We start from the raw sequence: 18,197 nt of genomic DNA, 5'->3' as shown, positions 1-18,197 counted from the left end.
GAGAAGCGTCGATCTCACCCCCTGATGAACAGGTACTGGTTCCAGCCCAGCCCTCTCGCGGCACCCGGCAGCCACCTGCCTGTTGCAGAGGGACTCAGGACCTCTCCAGCTCCCCTGGACCCGCCCACCATGGGGGCTACACCCTTTTGTTCCCTCATTCATCCCCAAATCCTGGACATTCTCCCCCTTATGCAACTCTCACGTTCCCTCTTCCCACCTCACACCTCTGTCCAGGGCCCAGCACCATCACCACTGCCCAGAACAACTCTGTAGGGGCCTCCCCACCCTGGGGGCCTCCTCACAGTAGGAGACCCTGTTTCCACCCTGCAGCCAGGGGGAACCTGTCACTTTCCTGCCATACTCCATTTGTTTCTTGGAACCTGAGCCCCTCACCAGGCCTGCCTGTTGCAAGGGACACTCGGGGGCCCTGGACCCTCTCCTGGGTCGGCCCACCGCAGCCGTGGCACATGCTGTTCCCTCAGGCGGGAAGGCTCCTCACCCACCCTACTGCCTCACCTCCTGACACCTGCCTACACCCAGATCTGACTTCAAAACTCACCTCACCAGCGAGAATGATTCCGCAGAGCCTGAGGACGCAGATCGATCACTGCAGCGATGAGATGAAAACATCCCGCCCTGTCCCCATCCTGCAGTGGCTTGTCCCAAGGGGTGGCGTGCCCCTGAGGGCAGGGCACGAAAACCATGCTCATAGCTGAGTGAGTCCCCTGCCCGTGTCATAGAAGGACTAACTCAATATTGTTGGATGGATGGACGGACAGATGGACGGATAGATGGATGGATGAGTGTAAGGGGAGGGGTGTCCTGGTGGAGGGAATGGCGAGGGTAGACGCAGGAGTAAGCCGAGGTGATCTGAACCTGAAGGCATCGCAGGAGCCCAGATGGAGGGAAGGAGGCTGTGGTGGGACAGGCTCTGGGGAGAGAATAAGTCCTGGGCCCCAGGGTTAACGGGCCAAGACTTCCTTCTGAGGACAACAGGGGGTTGAGGGGTGTCCTGACCCCATTTGCATTTGGCAGGGGGTGGTGGTATAAGGGTGAAGCGCAGGGGTGAGTGGGGAGTGAGCAGGAGGTGGGAGCCTTGAGGGGAGGGGCCCACCGGGCTGAGCCAGGCCGGTTGCCAGGGAACCAGGCTTCCTCTGGCTGCACACAGAGCTGGGTGCTGAGTAAGTGGTACCTAAAAATAAAGCCCCCCAGCGGGGGCTGGGACTGATGGGGAGTGGAGGTGGGGAGCAGGGAACTGCCCAGGAACATGAGCAGTGCTCAGGCTGAGCCTTTCTGGCACCTCCCACCCATGGCCTGGATCCCAGGCTGAGCATCCTGGATGGGGAGACAGGGAAGGAGGCCCAGAGAGAGGAGCCAGCACAGCTGAGGGATGGAGGGGCTCTGTGGCCCAGACCCTGAGGGCCACCTGCCTGGGCTGCGGGGCCCAGTCAACTGGGCACCTGGGATAGTGAAGACACAGGTGAGGGTCAGCCTTGCCCAGCAGCCCTAGCACCATCATCCACTCTACCTCCATATGCAGAGTGGGAAGTTGGGGAACCTACCCAGGGCCAGGGGTGAGGGGGCTGGGGCTGGGGCAAGAGGAGTTGAGGGCTAGCAGCCCTGCCTCCACCGTGTGCCCTGGGGGCCAAGGAAGTGGGACAAGAGGCCGTGTGATGAAAGGGTCAGGTTCACTCCTCGGAAGCCCTGTGGCTTCTGACAGCTCTGGCCTGGGGACTCCTGTGCTGGGGGGAGAGTCTCCTTGCACCCGCCTCCAGCCCTCTGGGGAGAGGGCCAGGCTTGCCTGGAAAGCTCAGGAATGCGGCCCGGGAGCCCATCTTGGCGGTGTGAGCATGAAGATCCTGGATTGAGGGCGCTTTGTAAATGTCCATTCAGGCCATGGCTTTGCAGCCCTGAGTGAAAGTAACGGGAGGTCAAGGGAAAGCCGGCCCTCGGCCACTGTCCCTGAGCTTGACTGAGGATCCCTGGAGCTGGAGGAGGGCAGTGATCTGCCTGAGGTCACAGGTGGAAGAGGAGAGGGGCTGGAACAGGTGGAGGCCTCTCCCCGCAGAACCCTGATCCCCACACGGCCTCTGGGAGCCCCTGACTGGCCTTCGGGGCTCACAGAGAGACCCTGAGGGATAATGTTGACCAAAGCTGAAGGGCTGAGGGCCTCCGGCACCCCCAGGAGAATCACCCCAAAGCCCACCAAGCATAGAAGTCCTCGACCTGCCCCAGTCAGGGGGCCTGGAGTCCTGGGGGCTGAGGGGTGACCCTGCCACCAGCAGCAGAACTGGGATGAAGACAGGAAGTAGCGGTATGGGTGCTAGGAGGAGAGGGGAAGGGTGTCCCCTCTGTCTACCTTGGGAGTCCCAGTGGCAATGCCTGAGCCTACACTCCTGGTCACTGTGCCCTGCCTCCTCCAGATGAGGCTTACCCTTGCAGGGCCCACCCCTGCAAGGTGGGTGCCCAGTGTGTGTCCATACAGACACATAGGGTGCCCAGTGAGGCTTACCCTTGCAGGGCCCACCCCTGCAAGGTGGGTGCCCAGTGTGTGTCCATACAGACACATAGGGTGCCCAGTGTGTGTCCAGCTGCTGCTGGTCAGCACAAGGCCATTCTTTTAGGAATGACAGTGTCATCTGCCCAGCTAGACTGGGGTGGCCAAGGACAACATGCCCACACCTCTCCACCCTCACGCTGACGGACACGGGGCTGGATCCTCCAAGGGAAGAGGCAGCAGAGGGGCTGTCTTGGGTGTGCTGGGGCGGGGGTGGGAGCAGGTGACACAAGACACCAAGTCTCCTGGGGATGAAACCATGGCCATGGCCAGGTGAGCCCCTGATGCCTCCTAAGTACCTTACTGGGAGGCTTGGAGAGAGGTGCCCACCCCGCAGCTCTGAGATTTCAAGACAGAAAGGCTGGAGCCAGCCTGGCCCGGGAGCTATTGGACCTGATGTTTGTGCCCCAGGCCTGCTCCTTCTCCACACAGACAGACAGAGGCTGGAGCAGATGTTGGGGTCAGGGTGCCTTTATTGGTGAATGGGAATGTGTGGGTTGGAGCTCAATGGCCATATGTCGGCACATCCAGGGTCCCCAAGGCATCAGGTTCCAAGGCACTGGAGCAGCCCATGCCGGGGGTGAGCCCTGAGCAGCAGGCACCATTCTCGCCCTGCGCAGGGCCTGGCACTTGGGGCAGGCCAGGAGGCTGGCCAGGCCTTCAGCAAAGCTGTTGCAGCTCAATCAGCTCCTCTTGTGGGACCCAGAGGCTTTCTGCCGGTAGATCTCAGCAGTGAAGGGCCTGCCGGGCAGCGGGGAGAGGCTTCAGTCAGCAGGTCCTGTGGGTGACCCACTGCCCGCACCAGAGCTCTGCCTCCATCAGCTTGAGGGTGTCCAGATGGGACCGAGATCCCCTTCATCCCCCAGAGCCGCACTGTAAGCTACCATGGCCGCTCTGACCTGGGAGCCCTGGAGTGGGCCTGGCTGACGGCAGCCTGTCCTGAGCCTGCCCTGGCCACAAGGAAAGGTTCTAGAGGAAGAGACAGGGCCAGTCCGGCAGCCTCGTCCCCACCCACCACAGCCCCTACTCACTCTTCGTATAGGAGGGCCACCATGTAGGTGAGGGCCACCAGCACCGTCAGGAGCAGGCCCGTGGGGCTGGCGTGCCTGCAAGGACAGAGGCAGGTCAGGCCTGGCTGGAGCCAGGGTCTCTCAGGGCCACTGCCCACCTGCCCAGGCTGGCCCTTCCCGCCATGACCCAGGCCCTCCGGCTGACGCTGGGCCACTTGGGCTGACCAAGCCCAGGCAGCAATGCCCCTTCCTGAGTCTGGCTTTTGTGCCAGGACCAGGGTCCCCATCTTCTCGGTCCTGATCCATCTATCATCACCTCCTCCTGCGTGGGAATGAACAGGCCTAGCCACTGGGACTCTTCTGCCAGGCCGGACAGGCTGGGTTCCCTCAGGGTGGGGCCTGCTCACTCTTTCCGGGTCTCCAGCCGCCAGCCCAGAGCTGGGGACGCAGCCCCAGGCAGAAGAGTCCCAGTGGCTAGGGCTGTTCATTCCCGCACAGGAGGAGGTTCTGGGGCAAAGTGCTCCCCTGTCCCCCAGAAACCATGCTCTGAGGAACAAAGGCTGTTTTCTAGAAATGGGTCCAGGGTCCCCCAAAGCCAGTTTGGTCCACCCTGAGTCCCCAGCCCCCGGCCACAGGTGTAGCCCCATGGCCACGCCCTGGGAGGATCTGGCTGTGGGGAAGGGGGCTTAGGAGGTGCCTCCCCACCCAGCCCTCAACACCTAGCCCAGCTTGGGCTCTCCCAGGTGGTGGGACAGCGGCCCCATGCCCAGGAGCCCCGTGGTCACCCTGGCCCAGAGGACGGGAGACCCCAGGCAGAGCATGCAGCAGGCCCAAGGCTGGATGGAGCATCGCCAGGGGCTCTCTGCTGGTGACCAGCTCCTGACCCCGCCACACCAGTAAGCAGCGGCAGCTCGTCAGTGACGGCACCAAGGAGCCCGGGCGCAGCTGCTTTGGGTTTCCAGAAATAGCTGCCGTCAAGCTGTCCCCCAATCTATTTCTATAGTTACCTCTGATCCCACAGCTCCCGCAGGCGCTGGGCTGCTGCCGGGGAGGAGGGAGGGAGGGAGGAAGAGAGGGAGGGGAGGGAGGAAAGGAGCTGCCTGGCGGGCACAGAGGGTGCATGGGCAGGCCTGGGCCAGGGGCTGTGCCCTCCTTGGCTGCCCTGTGCCAAGCTGCCCCCTCCCCAGCCAAACCATCACAAGAACCCCAGGCAGGGCTGGATCAAGGTGAGGGCTGGAGGACACCTGTGGCCCCTGTGGGGACCCTCTGCCCTGCCCACTGCCTTCTGCCCCTGGACCTCACACTGGTCTGCCTGTCTGGGAGCTGCAGGAGGCAGGGAAGATGTAAGGACAGCAAAGATCCAAGCCCAGGCTCCAACCCGAGGCCTGGCATCCAGCAGCGACCCCATTGTGGGCGCCGAGGGGGACAGGAGCCCCTGCTTGCACAACACAAAGCAGGAGGCCCACCTGTCCCTCACAGCCAGGCCACCGCCTCTGCCATCTGTCCCCTGGCATCGGGCTCACTGCCACACGGCCTGCTGGGGTCCTACATGCTGGGGAGCTCACACACCTGGAAGGCCCATCTCTGGGGCCCTGGCAGGTGAGAGACAGATGGGCCGTGGGAGGCCTGTGGGGGTCCCCGCTGTGTCAGCGTCTCGCCAGGTAATGGCTCATCTCTAATGAGCTCCTGGACCATTGATGCCATCTCTCAGCACACTGCGTGACTGATGTCCTCTGGAGGCGGCTTGTGCGTCCCCCAGAGCCCTGGCCTGGTGGCCCCGAGCCCAACAGTGACTCTCACTCCAGGGCACAAGGCACTGCTGGGGACACTAAGCCACTGGGGAGGCACCGAAGGTGGGGCGGTTAGGGAGGGATTCCTGCAGGAGGGGACACCTCACGCTGGGTTTGGAAGGACTGACAAGGGGCATAAGTGGGAGGGTTCTAGGTGAGGGAACAGTGCGTAAGTGCATACATGCATGTGTTTGTGCACACAGAGGAGAGAGGGGGCCAGGTGTGTTGGGAACCCTAAGCCTGCAGGGACAACCTGGGTGGGGGGGATTGTTTGAGTTTGGGCTCATCCTGTGGCCCCAGTGGGGGTGCTCCATGGCCGGTGAGCCTGGGGGCACATAGTCTGGGCCTCAGGAACGCACTGCCCGAGTCCGGGCAGAGGGGCCAGGCTAGAAGGCAGGTAGGACGTGTCCCTGGGGACTGCCTGGCCTGGACGTGGCGTGGGGGTAGGGTGGGTCCCAGCCAGACCCACAGCCCCCCCTTCTAGCTTCTGCTGTCTCCAACCCCATCTGCTACGGTCCCAGCTGCTGAAGGTGGGGAGCCAGGAGGCAACATCTTGCACTTGACATTCATCGTTTACGATTCACTCCTTTGGGATCCTCAGGTCTTGGGGAGAACCTGTAAATTCTAGGCCAGTGATTTTCAAGTGTTAAACAAAAGCAGTGGAACACTGTCTGCCAAAAAACCTTCTATGGAAGAAAATGGCTAAAATAGAACTGCCGGGTGGGGGCTGGGTGTGAAGCCGAGGGCAGCTCCCGCTGTGCCATCCTTGACCGCAGGTCCTCTGACTCCCCTGGGGGAGCACATCTCCACACCTTGTCAGTACCCGTACCTGGCTGAGGCCGACAGCAGTTCTAGGCTTCCCTTATGGCATGGGGCCCCCTCTGTGGGAAGGGGTATCTGCCACATGGGCAGAGGCTATGGGGGCACAGGGAGTTCTGCCAGCTGCAGGTGAGCTGGGCCCTGGCGGCTCTGGCTGACCCCTCCTGCGGGGAAGATGGGTCGGGTGGTCCCAGCCCTGATGTCCCAGCACAGGGGTCTGCAAACTAGGGCCTACGGGCCAAGAATGCTTGTTACATTTTTAAATGGTTAAAAGCAAAGGATCAAAAGAATGTTTCATGACACATGAAAAAGATCTGAAATTTAGGCTTCAGTGTCTGTAAGTGGAGCTGTGCTGGTGCCGAATACGCGCATCCGTTTTCCTGCGTCTGCAGCTGTTTTGTGTGGCAGGACCAGGGTTCAGCAGCTGTGACCTGCCTGCAGCCTTTGAGCCTCCACACTCCAGCCCTCTTGGAGAAGCTGGCCACCCTGTTCTGGGATGTTGTTTCTGTTACCATAGATAAGACGCTTCTGAGAAAGGGAGAACCAGGGCACCTAGGCCCCCACAAATGACATGTTCTTCCTTTCTCTCTCTCCAGGGGCCCTGGCCCCAGCGTCCTGAGCTGCACCAGCTCCTCTCCGGCAGGTGGCCAGCAGGGCAGAGGGGCGGCAAGCCTGGTACTCACATGATAGCCCAGCCCAGGTAGTTGGCTGTGCTTCCCCAGTACATGGGGTTGTCCAGGATGTTGAAGGGGAACATGGTCACTCTTGCCTCCTTGAGGATCCCGAAGTAATCACCTGTGGATGAGGCAAGGCAGGGTCCCTCGGCTATTCATCAGCCCTGGCCACACCATCACTGAGGGAGGCCCCAGAGCGGGCTGTGGCGAGACCTGCCGGTGAGACAGGGCCCTGCCCTCCAGAAGGCTCCAGGGAGTTCAACAACGGGCAGAGTCAGAGGGACCCAACAGGCACGCAGACAGCAGAGGGCGTGGGGCCCAAGGACTGAGGTGCTGAGCACCGCCCCTGCCCCACTGCTCCTCTTCTCGAGCACTCTGACCCAGCCACGCTGGCCTTCCTCTTCTTCCTGGCTCTGCACATGCTGTTCCCTCCCCTGCGATGCCTTTCCCTGCTCTCTGTATAGAGAGCGCCTTTCCTCCTCAGGCCCTTCGCCCTCTGCTCATGGCACCTCTTTATGCAGACTCTTCCTCTTCCTGTCCTACCTCCTGCTCTTCCTTGCTCTGGTGAGTTCCTCTCCCTCTAGGGGCCTCAGCTGGTTGCTAAGGGCTGCTCTGCTCCACACCCCAGGCTGTGTGGCTCTGGCACCAGGGCCTGGCCACAGCACACACCTCCCGTCGCTCTGGGAGGTCAGCCCTGGTATTATTGTTTTCTCACTCAGCTGCCCAGAGGAGCTAGACCCAGTGGAGAGAGGGTGACTATTGAACAGCCTGTTCCAGACAGGCCAGCCATGCACCCGTCAGCCGCACAGCCACAAGGCATCCCCCGGTAGGGCTGCTCTGAGCCGTAGGGAGTGGCTGGGGTCACAGTCAGTGTCTGTCCCAGGCCCACAGAGGACGGTCCCACTGGACACAGAGTAACCGCTCCATAAAGGGTGTGGCATCGTTCCTCCCAGCCTTCTGTCCCCAGAAACCCCTCATTTGTCTCTCCTCCAGGGGGACAATGGAGCGTCATCCGAGGCGGAAAGTAGGGCAGCTGCCTGACAATGGGCAGCATGGGCAGGAGGGGTCTGGGAGCTTCATCACCATCTGGGGACACGGGGCAGGGCCCAGGACCACTGGAAAGTTCTTTCTTCCCAGGAAGCAGGAAGTGGGGCAGCGGGGTGTGCGTAGATGGCACAGAAACCCAATTCGAGCTGAGTCACAGCAGGAAGTGACCACCTTTGCCTACATCCCACGCTGCTGGTCCTCGGCGTTTCTAGGCCATATCTACTGGCAGGGCCACCGGGAGGCTGTGGCCACTGGTGCTTGCAGGCTCCTTCCCTCCCTCTGACTGTCCAGGACCCCCAGCTTGTTCTTCCACTGCCGAGGGGCTCCACCCACCATCCTGGCTCTCCTTACGCTGCCTGCAGCCCTCCCTGTCCAGATCCACCTGAGCACTGGCCACTGGAGGGCCCCTGCCGCTGGTCTCCCACAGGACCTGATTGTACAGCCCGGAGCCCCCCTTCCCATGTGGCCCTCACTGCCCTCACATCCTGGAAGGGCCCCTCCACAGCTCCTCTTGAGCCCCACCTCTCATCCTGGCTCCATCAGTCCAACCTCTTCCTTGCTGGGACCCCCTCTATGGCTCCCACCTCTCTGGGGATGGAGCCTCAGCCGCTTGCATGGCCTTCAAGGCCTCGGCTCATCCTCCAGCCCTGTCCCAGCCGACAGCACCTGTGCGGCCAGTCCAGCTGCTCCCCACCTCCAGCTGCCCGCTCCTCTGCCCTCAACCTCCCTCTCCTTGCACCAAGGCTTTTTCCCCTTTCCTACCTGCCTGCACCTGCCCCCACCTGGCAGATCCAGACGCTCCTGGCTGCCGACCCCCTGCCTGGACCAAACTCCCTACAGTGCCTGCCTGAGCAGGAAGCACTGAACTGCCTGTGGGTGCCCCCCACAGTCCCAGAGAGGCCTGGCCATGGGCGATCCAGAATGCTGCACCCACAGATGCCACTTCCTCCCTCGGGGGGACCCCTACTGGCGAGCACAAGCTCCTTGAGAACTTGGAGTGCCCTGTGACAGCCCATGGTGCCCTGGGGGCTGGGCCCAAGGAGCTGCAGCTGGCATCTAAGGATGGGGATGGCAGGCAGGCCCGGGAGCTCCTCAGGACACCGTTGGTCCCAGGAGACCACTGAGGCCACTGAAGCTGAGTGACTTGCCAAGCTCCCGCACTGGCCAGGGCTGACGGGGAGGAAGATGTGGGCCTTCCCACCCATGACGGAGAGCGGGCAATGTGGCCAGCTGGACCAACACCCTGCTCACTGGGAGGGGCTCCCCTTGGACAGGGACTGCCTCCTTCTGTCCTTCCAGGTTGTGAAGGTCCCCTCTTGTCCCCCACCCCTGCCCCCATCTCCCCTCCCACCCGGACCTCTACTGCCTTTCCCATGGCTGCTTTTCTTTCCCAGCTTCCAAGGAGCTGGAAGTTGCTGCCATCATGAGGGTCATTGGTGGGCGTCTAGCCAGGCCAGCACTGGGCTCACAGCCTGAAAGCACCTCAGCCACAGGCAGAGGGAAATGGAGAAGGGATAAGGTGCCTCTACCCCTCACCCCTCCCCAGACCTACGCCAGCCCTGCCTGCGGCCAAACACGACACAAACCACAATCCTGCCTGGCCTGAGAGCCATGCATGCTGGGAGCTGCCAGGGAGGTGGCTGACTCACCACCACCTCAGGCTTCTGTGCAACAGGGCCTGAGAGTCTTCTGCAAGGGGGAGCTGGTACTGGAGCTGGACTCAGGGAGTCCTGCACCCGGCCCGGGCCGCAGAACGGGCATTCAGTACATCTTCATTAGCTGGAGAGAAGCAGCAGAAGCTGCCTTCACTCCCCAGGAGGCAGCCACTCAGCACGCTGGGGTAAGAGGAGCTGTTGGAGCCCAGCCTCATGTTCTAACCATGGACAAGCCAGGCCTGGAGGAGGGAAGACGCCCCGATGGAGTGGGGCCCCCAGCATTCCCACTGATGTCACGGATAGCAGGGCGGCAGCCACCTGGCCCTGCACCTCCCTGGGGCTCCAGTGGGCCTGCTCAGGGTCACCCCAGCCCTCAGGGTCTTACCTAGGAAAGTTCCAGTGAACCCCAGTGCAAAGAAGCTGGAGAGCACAAGCACGACGCCCAGTCCCAGGAGCGCGAGTCCCAGGCTGTAGGCCGCAGGGGTGTCCAGGCTTTCCATCCTGGGCTGGCTCAGCATGGCCTGCGTGAAGCTGTGGGCAGGGGATGGAGAGGGAGGACGTCATGGCCAGGCAGGAGGCCGACCTCATCTTCTCGCCCTCTCCCCAGGGACCCTTAGAGAGTAGCCAGCCCAGGGCTGCCAGGCCAGGCAGGCAGCAGGTGGGGTCCGGTCCACCTGGGAGGTGGGTGACAGTAACAGGGAGGGGCCCAGGCCTGCCAGATTTTTAAATTTTTTCAAGAGAAGCCAGAAATCCTGACTCGTATGTGAAATATCCTAATTTTTAGAAATAGACAATTCATGAAAACCACTTTAGACCCTGCATGTGAGCAGGCTGGATTCAGCCCGAAGGCCACCAGCTTGCAAACTCTCATCCTGTCCAATGAGCAACTCATACTATGGAGGAAAGTGAGGCTCAGGAAAGATGCAGGTGCCAGGTTGCAGGGCAGGCCCAGGTGTCCCATTCCCCAACAGACTCAGTGCCCTGAGGCCCGGGGCGTGCTCTGTGCTAGGAATTGCACTTCCACAGCCCCTGCGGGTCTGGCCATATCCTGGGTGGCTTGACTTGCCTTTAAAGGCACTTTGGGCGCCCTTAATGTCCTCCTCCACACCTGAATTCCCCCACTAGGCTCCCTTTGGGGCCAAACCACTGAAGGCCTTGTTAAAAGGTAGTAGGGGCCAGGCGTGGTGGCTCACGCCTGTAATCCCAGCACTTTGGGAGGCCGAGGCGGGCGGGTCACCTGAGGTCAGGAGTTCGAGACCAGCCTGGCCAACATGATGAAACCCTGTCTCTACCCAAAATACAAAAATTAGCTGGGTGTGGTGGTGGGCACCTGGAATCCCAGCTACTCGAGAGGCTGGGGCACAAGAATCGCTTGAACCCAGGAGGTGGAGTTTGCACACCACTGCACTCCAGCCTGGGCAATAGAGCGAGACTTAGTATCAAAAGAAAAAAGAAAAAAAAAAGGCAGTGGCATGACCAAAAGGGGGTGACTATGATAGCAGTGGGTCTAGAGGCTCAGGTTCTCCAGTTGGCTCCGGAGGACTGAGGGCCTAGTGCAGGGAGGGCACAGGGGCTAGGCATGTGCTGATGTACCCGGGCCTCATCACAGGGGAGCAGGCACTGGTGGGAAGGGGGCCCTGGGTGCTAGAAGAAAGGCACACTCACAGGAAAGGCTGTGTGTGGGAGCACGGGCATATGTGACCATCCATCCATCTGTCCAGCTATCCATCCTTCCATCCATCAATGTATCCTCTATCTGCCCACACAACCATCCATCCGTCCACCATGAAGTATCTTTGTTTGCTAGGCCCTTTCAAGCAGATTGAAGCCCCCATCTTCATCCACTCATTCCATTCATTGGTGAATTCAGATTGTTGTGAAACTCCTTATGCTGAGCTAAGGACATACAGACATGTCTTTATGCCTCCCTGGAACTCCTTCCTCCAGCTTGACTGGGAGCTCTTGGGGAACAGAAGCTGCTCCTCCGTCCCTGCGTATCCCCCCAGCACTTGGCCCAGGCCACAGAACGGATGTTTAGTGCATATTCATCAACTGGAGAGAAGCAGCAGCCGCTCCTTCCTTCTCCTCCCATCCCCAAGAGCAGAGAAGGAGCCAGGGAGAAAGGGAGAAGGGTCTGTGGACAAAGCCACCAGGACCCGGTGGCAGAGGCGGGCACACCGACCTGTCAAACAGTGGCATTCGGGTGTCAGGGCAAACCCACTGCCGGTCATGCTGCCCACACCCCCAGCTCTCCACCCACCAGTGCCCTGCCCCGATCCTGCTGCTGCCCGGGCTCAGGGTCACCCCGCAGCTCCAGGCCAAGCCTCTGGGATTGGCTCAGGGTCACGGGCTGCCATGGAATCAGGTGGCCACATGCACACCCAGTGTGGTGCCACGATCCAGGCACACCTTCTCCCCTGCCTGGCACCCTCCACTCTCCTGCCTGCAGATGGTGGAGTGGGAGGGAAAGGAAGGGTGCCGGCCCTGCTCAGGAGCATGGCTCCCCTGCAAGCATCTGGCTCCTTGGCTGCCACTGCAGTGGGGACCAGAAAACAGACAGGGGTTGGGAGGGGTGAACAGGGGAGAGCATTCCAGAAAGAGGAAATAGCAGGGAGGGGTGCCTTAGAGTCTGGGGCAGGGCGTGGAGCAGGGAAGGTGCAGGCCTCGGCCCGGCAGGGTTTGGAATGCACTCTGCCTGCGGTGGAAAATGCAGAACCAGGGAGACCCATCCAGGTGCTGCAATAGGGGGTGGGCGCAGAGGCCAGGCCTGAGGACGCTGGAGGGTCACTCTGGAGGGAGACTCTGTCGCTCTTACCCGCTCCTGCGGAGACCCGAGCCAGGGCCTGGGTCCACACCCCACGCTCAGGGTTCCTCTGCCAGAATTCATCTGCATCACACAAGCAGGCAGCAGATGAAAGGGAACTTCCTCCCTCTGGTGTGGCCCAAAAGCCCAGCTTGTTGAGGGCCCAGCTTCCCTGGGGGCATGGCTCAACAGGCAAATCAGATCTGCTTGGAAGCAGACTCCTGATGAAGGGCAGATCTGGGGCCAGGCAGTGGGTGGGAGAGGCCCCAGATTTGCCCCAGACCTGACCCTCAGTCCCCCAGATGCTCCTCCGCCTACGGCCCCAGTCCTGGGGCCTTTCCTTTCCTTTCTCTGAGAAGACAGCCTGGGCTGGCTCCTGGCACAATGCTCTCTGGGTCATTTGCTCAGAGTCAGCAGAGGAACTGGGCTGAGCTCCTCCCTGGCGTTCTCACCAAGTGGCCCCTTACCCAGGCAAATACACTCTGATTCTAGATTTCAGGTTTACTGGATCTCATGGCCCGAATTAGGCAATCGACAGTGTTCTAGCTCCTCCATTAAGCCAGGAAAGCACAGTCCGTCCATTCCACAGGGAAATTAGTGGATGGATGAGTAGCTCTGTGACCCACAAGCTCCCTAACAGAATGAGGTAATATAGGACGCAATTTCCCTTGGAAGTATTCCGCACTAGGGGTGGGCAACGGAGACTCATTCATTTGCCTTGGGTTCTATTTTTAAGACCAGGATTGAACCTTCAGTCATTAACGTGATTTGAGGCTGTCTGCACTCTGCTCCCATAAAATCCCGGAAACCTTGGGGTGGAGGTGGGGAGGGGGTATCTCTGCCCTCAGTGTCCCCACCCTGTCCCCAGCTGGCAGTCCTGGGCCACACACCAGGCCACAGGCACACGGCCCCACCTGGGACAGCCCTGTCCCATTTCTATCTGCAGCCGACCAGAAACACTTCCCTGACTTTGATCATCCTGGGGTGTCTCCGCAACATCGTCCACATCCACGTGTGGCCTGAGTGCTGTGTACTTCACATCCTTCACCCCAGGCTTGGAGTGACTCTCTTTCCACTCCATGTCAGCTACACAACGCTAGCCATGAAATGAGTCGTCTGATGGGCTCATTTCTTTTCAAAGACATATTAAAATAAGCATGTAACTACTAAAACGAAAAAATGTTCATCTATGCAACCCCTGAAACCATCAAGGGGCTTGAATTTCAGGCTTTGACGCTGAACTAACTCTGAGCATTTGAATAATGTCACCTTTCCAAAGTGTTTCCAAAACCCATCAATAGCTGAGAGAGAGTCTGTCTTGTTTTACAAACAGGAAAACAGATGGTAGAAAGCAGGAGGGGCAGGATGGCTCTCCTGCCTCCTCATGACCTGTAAACAGCGGGACAGGCTCAAGCCTCACGGGCAGGCCAAGGACAACAGGCAGCAGTATCCCAGCACCCCTAGCACCTGGGAATCCCAGGCTGACACCCACTCTCCTTCCAGACTTCCTGGCAGTGTGTGCTTTGGGGATGGGGAGGGTGCCTCTTCCCTCCTTCCCAGCCTCAGCCCCTCAGGTGCCAGACCGGCCTGGTTTACCAGGGCCTGGGCCCCACTCTTGCTGAACTGCAGCCCCTCTCCCTCCTTCCTTCCCAGCAGCTGAGGGCCCTTGTGCCCAGGAAAGCCTACGCCAGGTTCCCTGTCCTAAGTGCCCCCCAACCCCTTACTCTCCAGCTGCCCGCACGGACCCCGCCCAATGGCTACCCCAGGCACCTGCCCCGAGGGAATCACTCTGGTGAAGGGATTTCACAAATAGAATTCAGGTCCTAATCAGCTGGCCTTGAGTTAATCAAAAGGGAGGTGACCCTGGGTAGGCCTTTCCAAAAGGGTCTAGAAGCCAGAGAGACCGAAAGCCAAAGCCACAGAGCTGCCTGCTGTGCTGCGGGGAGGCCACTAGGAGCTGGGCCTCAAGGACCCGCGTCCTGCCAGCAACCCGAAAGCATGGAGGACCACGCCTCGGGTGAGCTCACACCCAGCAGGCACCTTGATTCCAGCCTGGGGAGTCCCTGAGCAAAGACCCCGCCCCCCCCATCCAGCCTCCTGGACACAGAAACTGTCACTTAAACACACACTTAAACTGTGTGGCTTAAGCCGCTAAGTGTGTGGGAATTTGTTACACAGCAGAAGGAAACTAATACACTTGGCTTCCCAGTCCACAGACTCTTTAAAAATTCTGGCCTGTTCTGCCAAGATGGCAGGAGTCACTTTTTTTCTGCCATGGAACGCTGCACACGCCCAGCCCTCCATCGCTCCATTGGAAGCAAACTGTCCCATCGGCTCCATGCCCTCCCTCCTTCATGCAGCCGCTCAACTCCCGGCCTGTCCTGACCACATCCTGGAGCAGGTCCGGCCAGGCACTGGGTGGGATGCAGCAGTGACCAGGACATGTAGTCACCGGGACAGAGGGCCACCTGTGCCAGCCTCCTCCAGGGCCACAGTCCCCAAGGGCCTGGCCTCAGAATCATCAGGGAGTTTTTGAAAACAGACTTCCCCAGAGGGGCTCTGGGGTGTCTGGTGTCCCACAGAGTTGCGCCTGCCCCATGGCCTCTAGTATACAGAGCGCTGAGGTGTGTCCCCACCTGCCCTGCCCCTGCTGCCCAGCCTGTGAGTGGGGGCCGCCCTTTCCCGGGACTCATGGGCCCCACCCAGCCATCTGAAGAGCCGGCTCACTCCTCCAGGCCTTGGTCATAACGCTTCTTCAGCCAGGGCTCCGCCTGCACCCCACCCACCCAGACCACCTTCCAGAGACCACCCTGCCCCTCCAGGTGCCTCCTAGCCCAGATTGGGAGCACCTCCAGGTTGAGGAAGTTTCCTGATCAACAGCCACACTTTGAGGCCAGGATGCAGCTTCTCAGCTTGGCCGTGCCCACCACACCAGAGCACACAGGAGTCTCTCCCCTCAGAAGACCCAGAGGGAGCCCTGGGAGACTCCAGACAATTCCGATGTGCACTGGAACACAGTTCCATCCTGTGACTGGTGAACGAAACCAGGAGCTCGCGGATGCCCTAACAAGCTCGGCTGTCTCCTCCCACAGCCAGGAGGGAGGAAGGGCTGCAGCCCAGTCCTGTGAAGCCCATTCGAGCCCTGCCTGGCCATCCACGCCTCACCCGCCCCCATGGGCTTTCTCGAGACCAGCCTTGTGGCTCATCAGAGGGTAGCGGTCCAGCCAAAGCTGGCCAAGTTCAGCTGTGCAGGGGGCAGCTCAGGCAAGGGACTTCAACAAATGCCCCAGAGCCCATCAGCCTTCCTCCCCATTCATACTCCACAGCCACAGCAAACGGGTCTGTGCTAATGGCCCCCTCGGGACTGGCTGGAGCACATCTGCTTCCAGATAGCAGTGGCTCATCCTGCCCCGGGCCTCTCCTGACCACCTCTGGATGCACCGCTGGTGCAGACCTGCTAACACAGTGGCTTACTCTCCCCTGGGACCCGCTGGCAGGTCAGCTGCTGGTGGCCTCTGGGACATCCCGTCCATGACCCAGGCTTGGCTCAAGCACATGCCTATGTTCTCTGCCTACCACCTGACTCCTGCTGAGCACAGAGGCTTTCGAGCTCAGCCTGGACCCCACAAAGCTTGCCATCTCCCATGGAGAAAGGATGCCACACCCCAAAGGTCCAGAACAGGCACACTCATGGGGACAGAAAGCAGACGAGTGTTGCCAGGGGCTGGGGGGTGGGAGGTGACTGCTCCAGGCATATAGGGTGAAGAAAAAGCTCCGAAACTAGTCAGGAGGAAGGGCTGCACAACATCGGGAAGCTGCTAAATGTCACTGAATTGTAAAGCTTAAAATGGTTCATAACATTTTATGTTATGTCTATTTTACTGCACAAAAAAGAATACCCACCTCTAGACAGCCATTGAAGCGATGCATGCATGGGAAAGGGTGTGAGGTGTGGGGGGTGCAGGAGCTGGTCCTGAGGGTCCTGTCAGAGCCTGGCCCAAGAGCCTGGTCCAGCTCCAGCACCTGCCACCTGCGTGCCTCACATTGGCAGGTGTGGGCAGGAAGGACGGGTCAGCAGTGTGTGCACCATGGGCATGGCAGGACAGGGTGCAGGCAGGGGCCTGGAGGGGAAGAACAGTAGGGGAGACAGGACCAGGGCACGCCTCTGCCTTTCAACGCAAAAGGTGAGAGGAGAAAACAGCCCAGGACATCCTTTCTCTCCTCCCCAAAATCCAGGGGTGGCCAGTCCAACCGAAAGTCATGGCCCTGCTGGCTGGGAAGACGCCAGGTGAGGCCAACACTGATATGAGAGGAGGGAAAGCTGGGAGCCACCATCTGTAAGAAGCTGACTTCCTCCAGCTACCCCAGGAGGACTCCCAGGGCCCGGGATCCAAGAACAAACCAGACAGTGCTTTGCTGCTGTCTACGCCTGGAGCTGGGCTGTGGGTGGGCCTGTCCCCCTGGTCTCCTAGGTACACACAGCACTAGGCTGGGGCCTGGAGGAGGAAGGATGACCCCTGCCAGGGCCCTCTACTCTCTGCCTTGAAAAGGGGTGGATGACAGGGGCGGATCTCCAGGGTCAGGCAGATCCCAGGCTGTGCTGCTGGACCAGCAGGGAGGTGATGGGGAGCACTTAAGGAAGCCTCTGGGGTTTCTAGTGCAAGATGAGATTGGGCAGGAAATCAGAACTCAGCAGAGACTCAGAGCAGCTCCCAGGGGCAGGGCTGGCAGGAGGGGCTCGATCAAGGCAACTGCCTTGTGGCACTGGCCGGTGTTTCTGGGCAGTCACCTGGCCTGGCCTAGCTGCTCCTGGAGCTGTGTGCGCTGTGGGCTGCAGCCCACTCCTCCTGCTTTGTGCCGGCCCTGATGGTGGTCCCAGCATGCTCTAGGGAGCAGGGGTGGTGGAACAGCTCAGCCCTGGGCTGAGTCTCAACCCTCTGCAGCTCTCCACCTGTCTTCAGCCTCGCTGTTTCTGTGGGGGACTCCGAGCTCTGAGAGTTCAGTCAGCCAGCACCAGCCCCCTCCCTCCAGGTCGCTGGGGAGTGTGGATGCCTGGGGGCTGGAGGGCACAGAACCCTGACTGTCCTGCCAATGCAGCCAGGGCTCCAACCTGGGTAAGGAGGGACACTCTGCCGGTGGCCCAAGAGGCAGCATGGGTAGGAAAGAGGCCCATCTCCCGTCCCCTGATGCTCCCATAACCCAGCCTGGGTGGCGCCGGTGCCTGCCAGGTTCCTCTGGCCTAAATGGATGGAATCTTTTCTCCCTAAGCCACTGCTGAGCTGGAAGCTGCCTGTTCTCCAATGCTGGTCAGCGCTCCATGAGCTGTAAAACCTCGGGCAACTATTGCTTCTTTCCAAGCCTCACTTCCTCCATCTGCACAGTCAGACTCTTCTCTACCTAGAGGCTACAAATGTGAAAATGCTCCCTGGAGCAGGAGAGCCTAGGAGCTTGTGAGCACGCAGGCTGTGCAGACCCACAGGCCCCGAGGCGGTGCCATGGGCCAAACCCCTTGCCCTCCGAGGGGTGAAAAGCCCTCTCTGGGGAAGCCTCTTCACATCATTCAACCCAGGGCAGGTGCCAGGGGACCCACCCCTCTGAGGACCAAGACCCTGGGATAGCCACCCAGGCCTAGAGAAAACAGGCAGCCCTGGCCCAAAGGGCCAAGAAGCAAAGGCCAGGAGCCAGGGGTCCAGTGCAGAAGGCTGACCTCACTAGGACCCTGACCACGCTGCTCACCCACATTCCTGAGCCCAAGCCCATGACAATGACAGGAAGGCAGCAAGAGTGCCTGGCCATGGAGGGGGAAGGCCTAGGCCACCCTCGGTGAGTGTGCAAGGGGCCT

General features: G+C 60.4%; 1 protein-coding gene across 1 annotated transcript in view; it reads right to left on the bottom strand.

Annotated features, from left to right (window-relative positions):
- Positions 1-3,012: 3,012 nt before the first annotated feature.
- The window catches only part of PEMT (phosphatidylethanolamine N-methyltransferase), an 88,995-nt gene continuing 73,810 nt past the window's right edge, over positions 3,013-18,197 (bottom strand). The window contains exons 4-7 of the mRNA XM_002827100.5: positions 9,938-10,083; positions 6,860-6,971; positions 3,589-3,663; positions 3,013-3,298 (exon numbers count right to left, since the gene is read on the bottom strand). Of these exons, the coding sequence (XP_002827146.3) occupies positions 3,241-3,298; positions 3,589-3,663; positions 6,860-6,971; positions 9,938-10,083 (391 nt within the window). The 3' untranslated portion in view covers positions 3,013-3,240. The remainder of the gene's footprint in view (positions 3,299-3,588; positions 3,664-6,859; positions 6,972-9,937; positions 10,084-18,197) is intronic.

This window comes from Pongo abelii, chromosome 19, assembly GCF_028885655.2.
Source record: "Pongo abelii isolate AG06213 chromosome 19, NHGRI_mPonAbe1-v2.0_pri, whole genome shotgun sequence".
Taxonomy (NCBI): Eukaryota; Metazoa; Chordata; class Mammalia; order Primates; family Hominidae; genus Pongo; species Pongo abelii.
The sequence above is the reverse complement of the archived record's forward strand: the minus strand, read 5'-3'. Positions and strand labels throughout refer to the sequence as shown.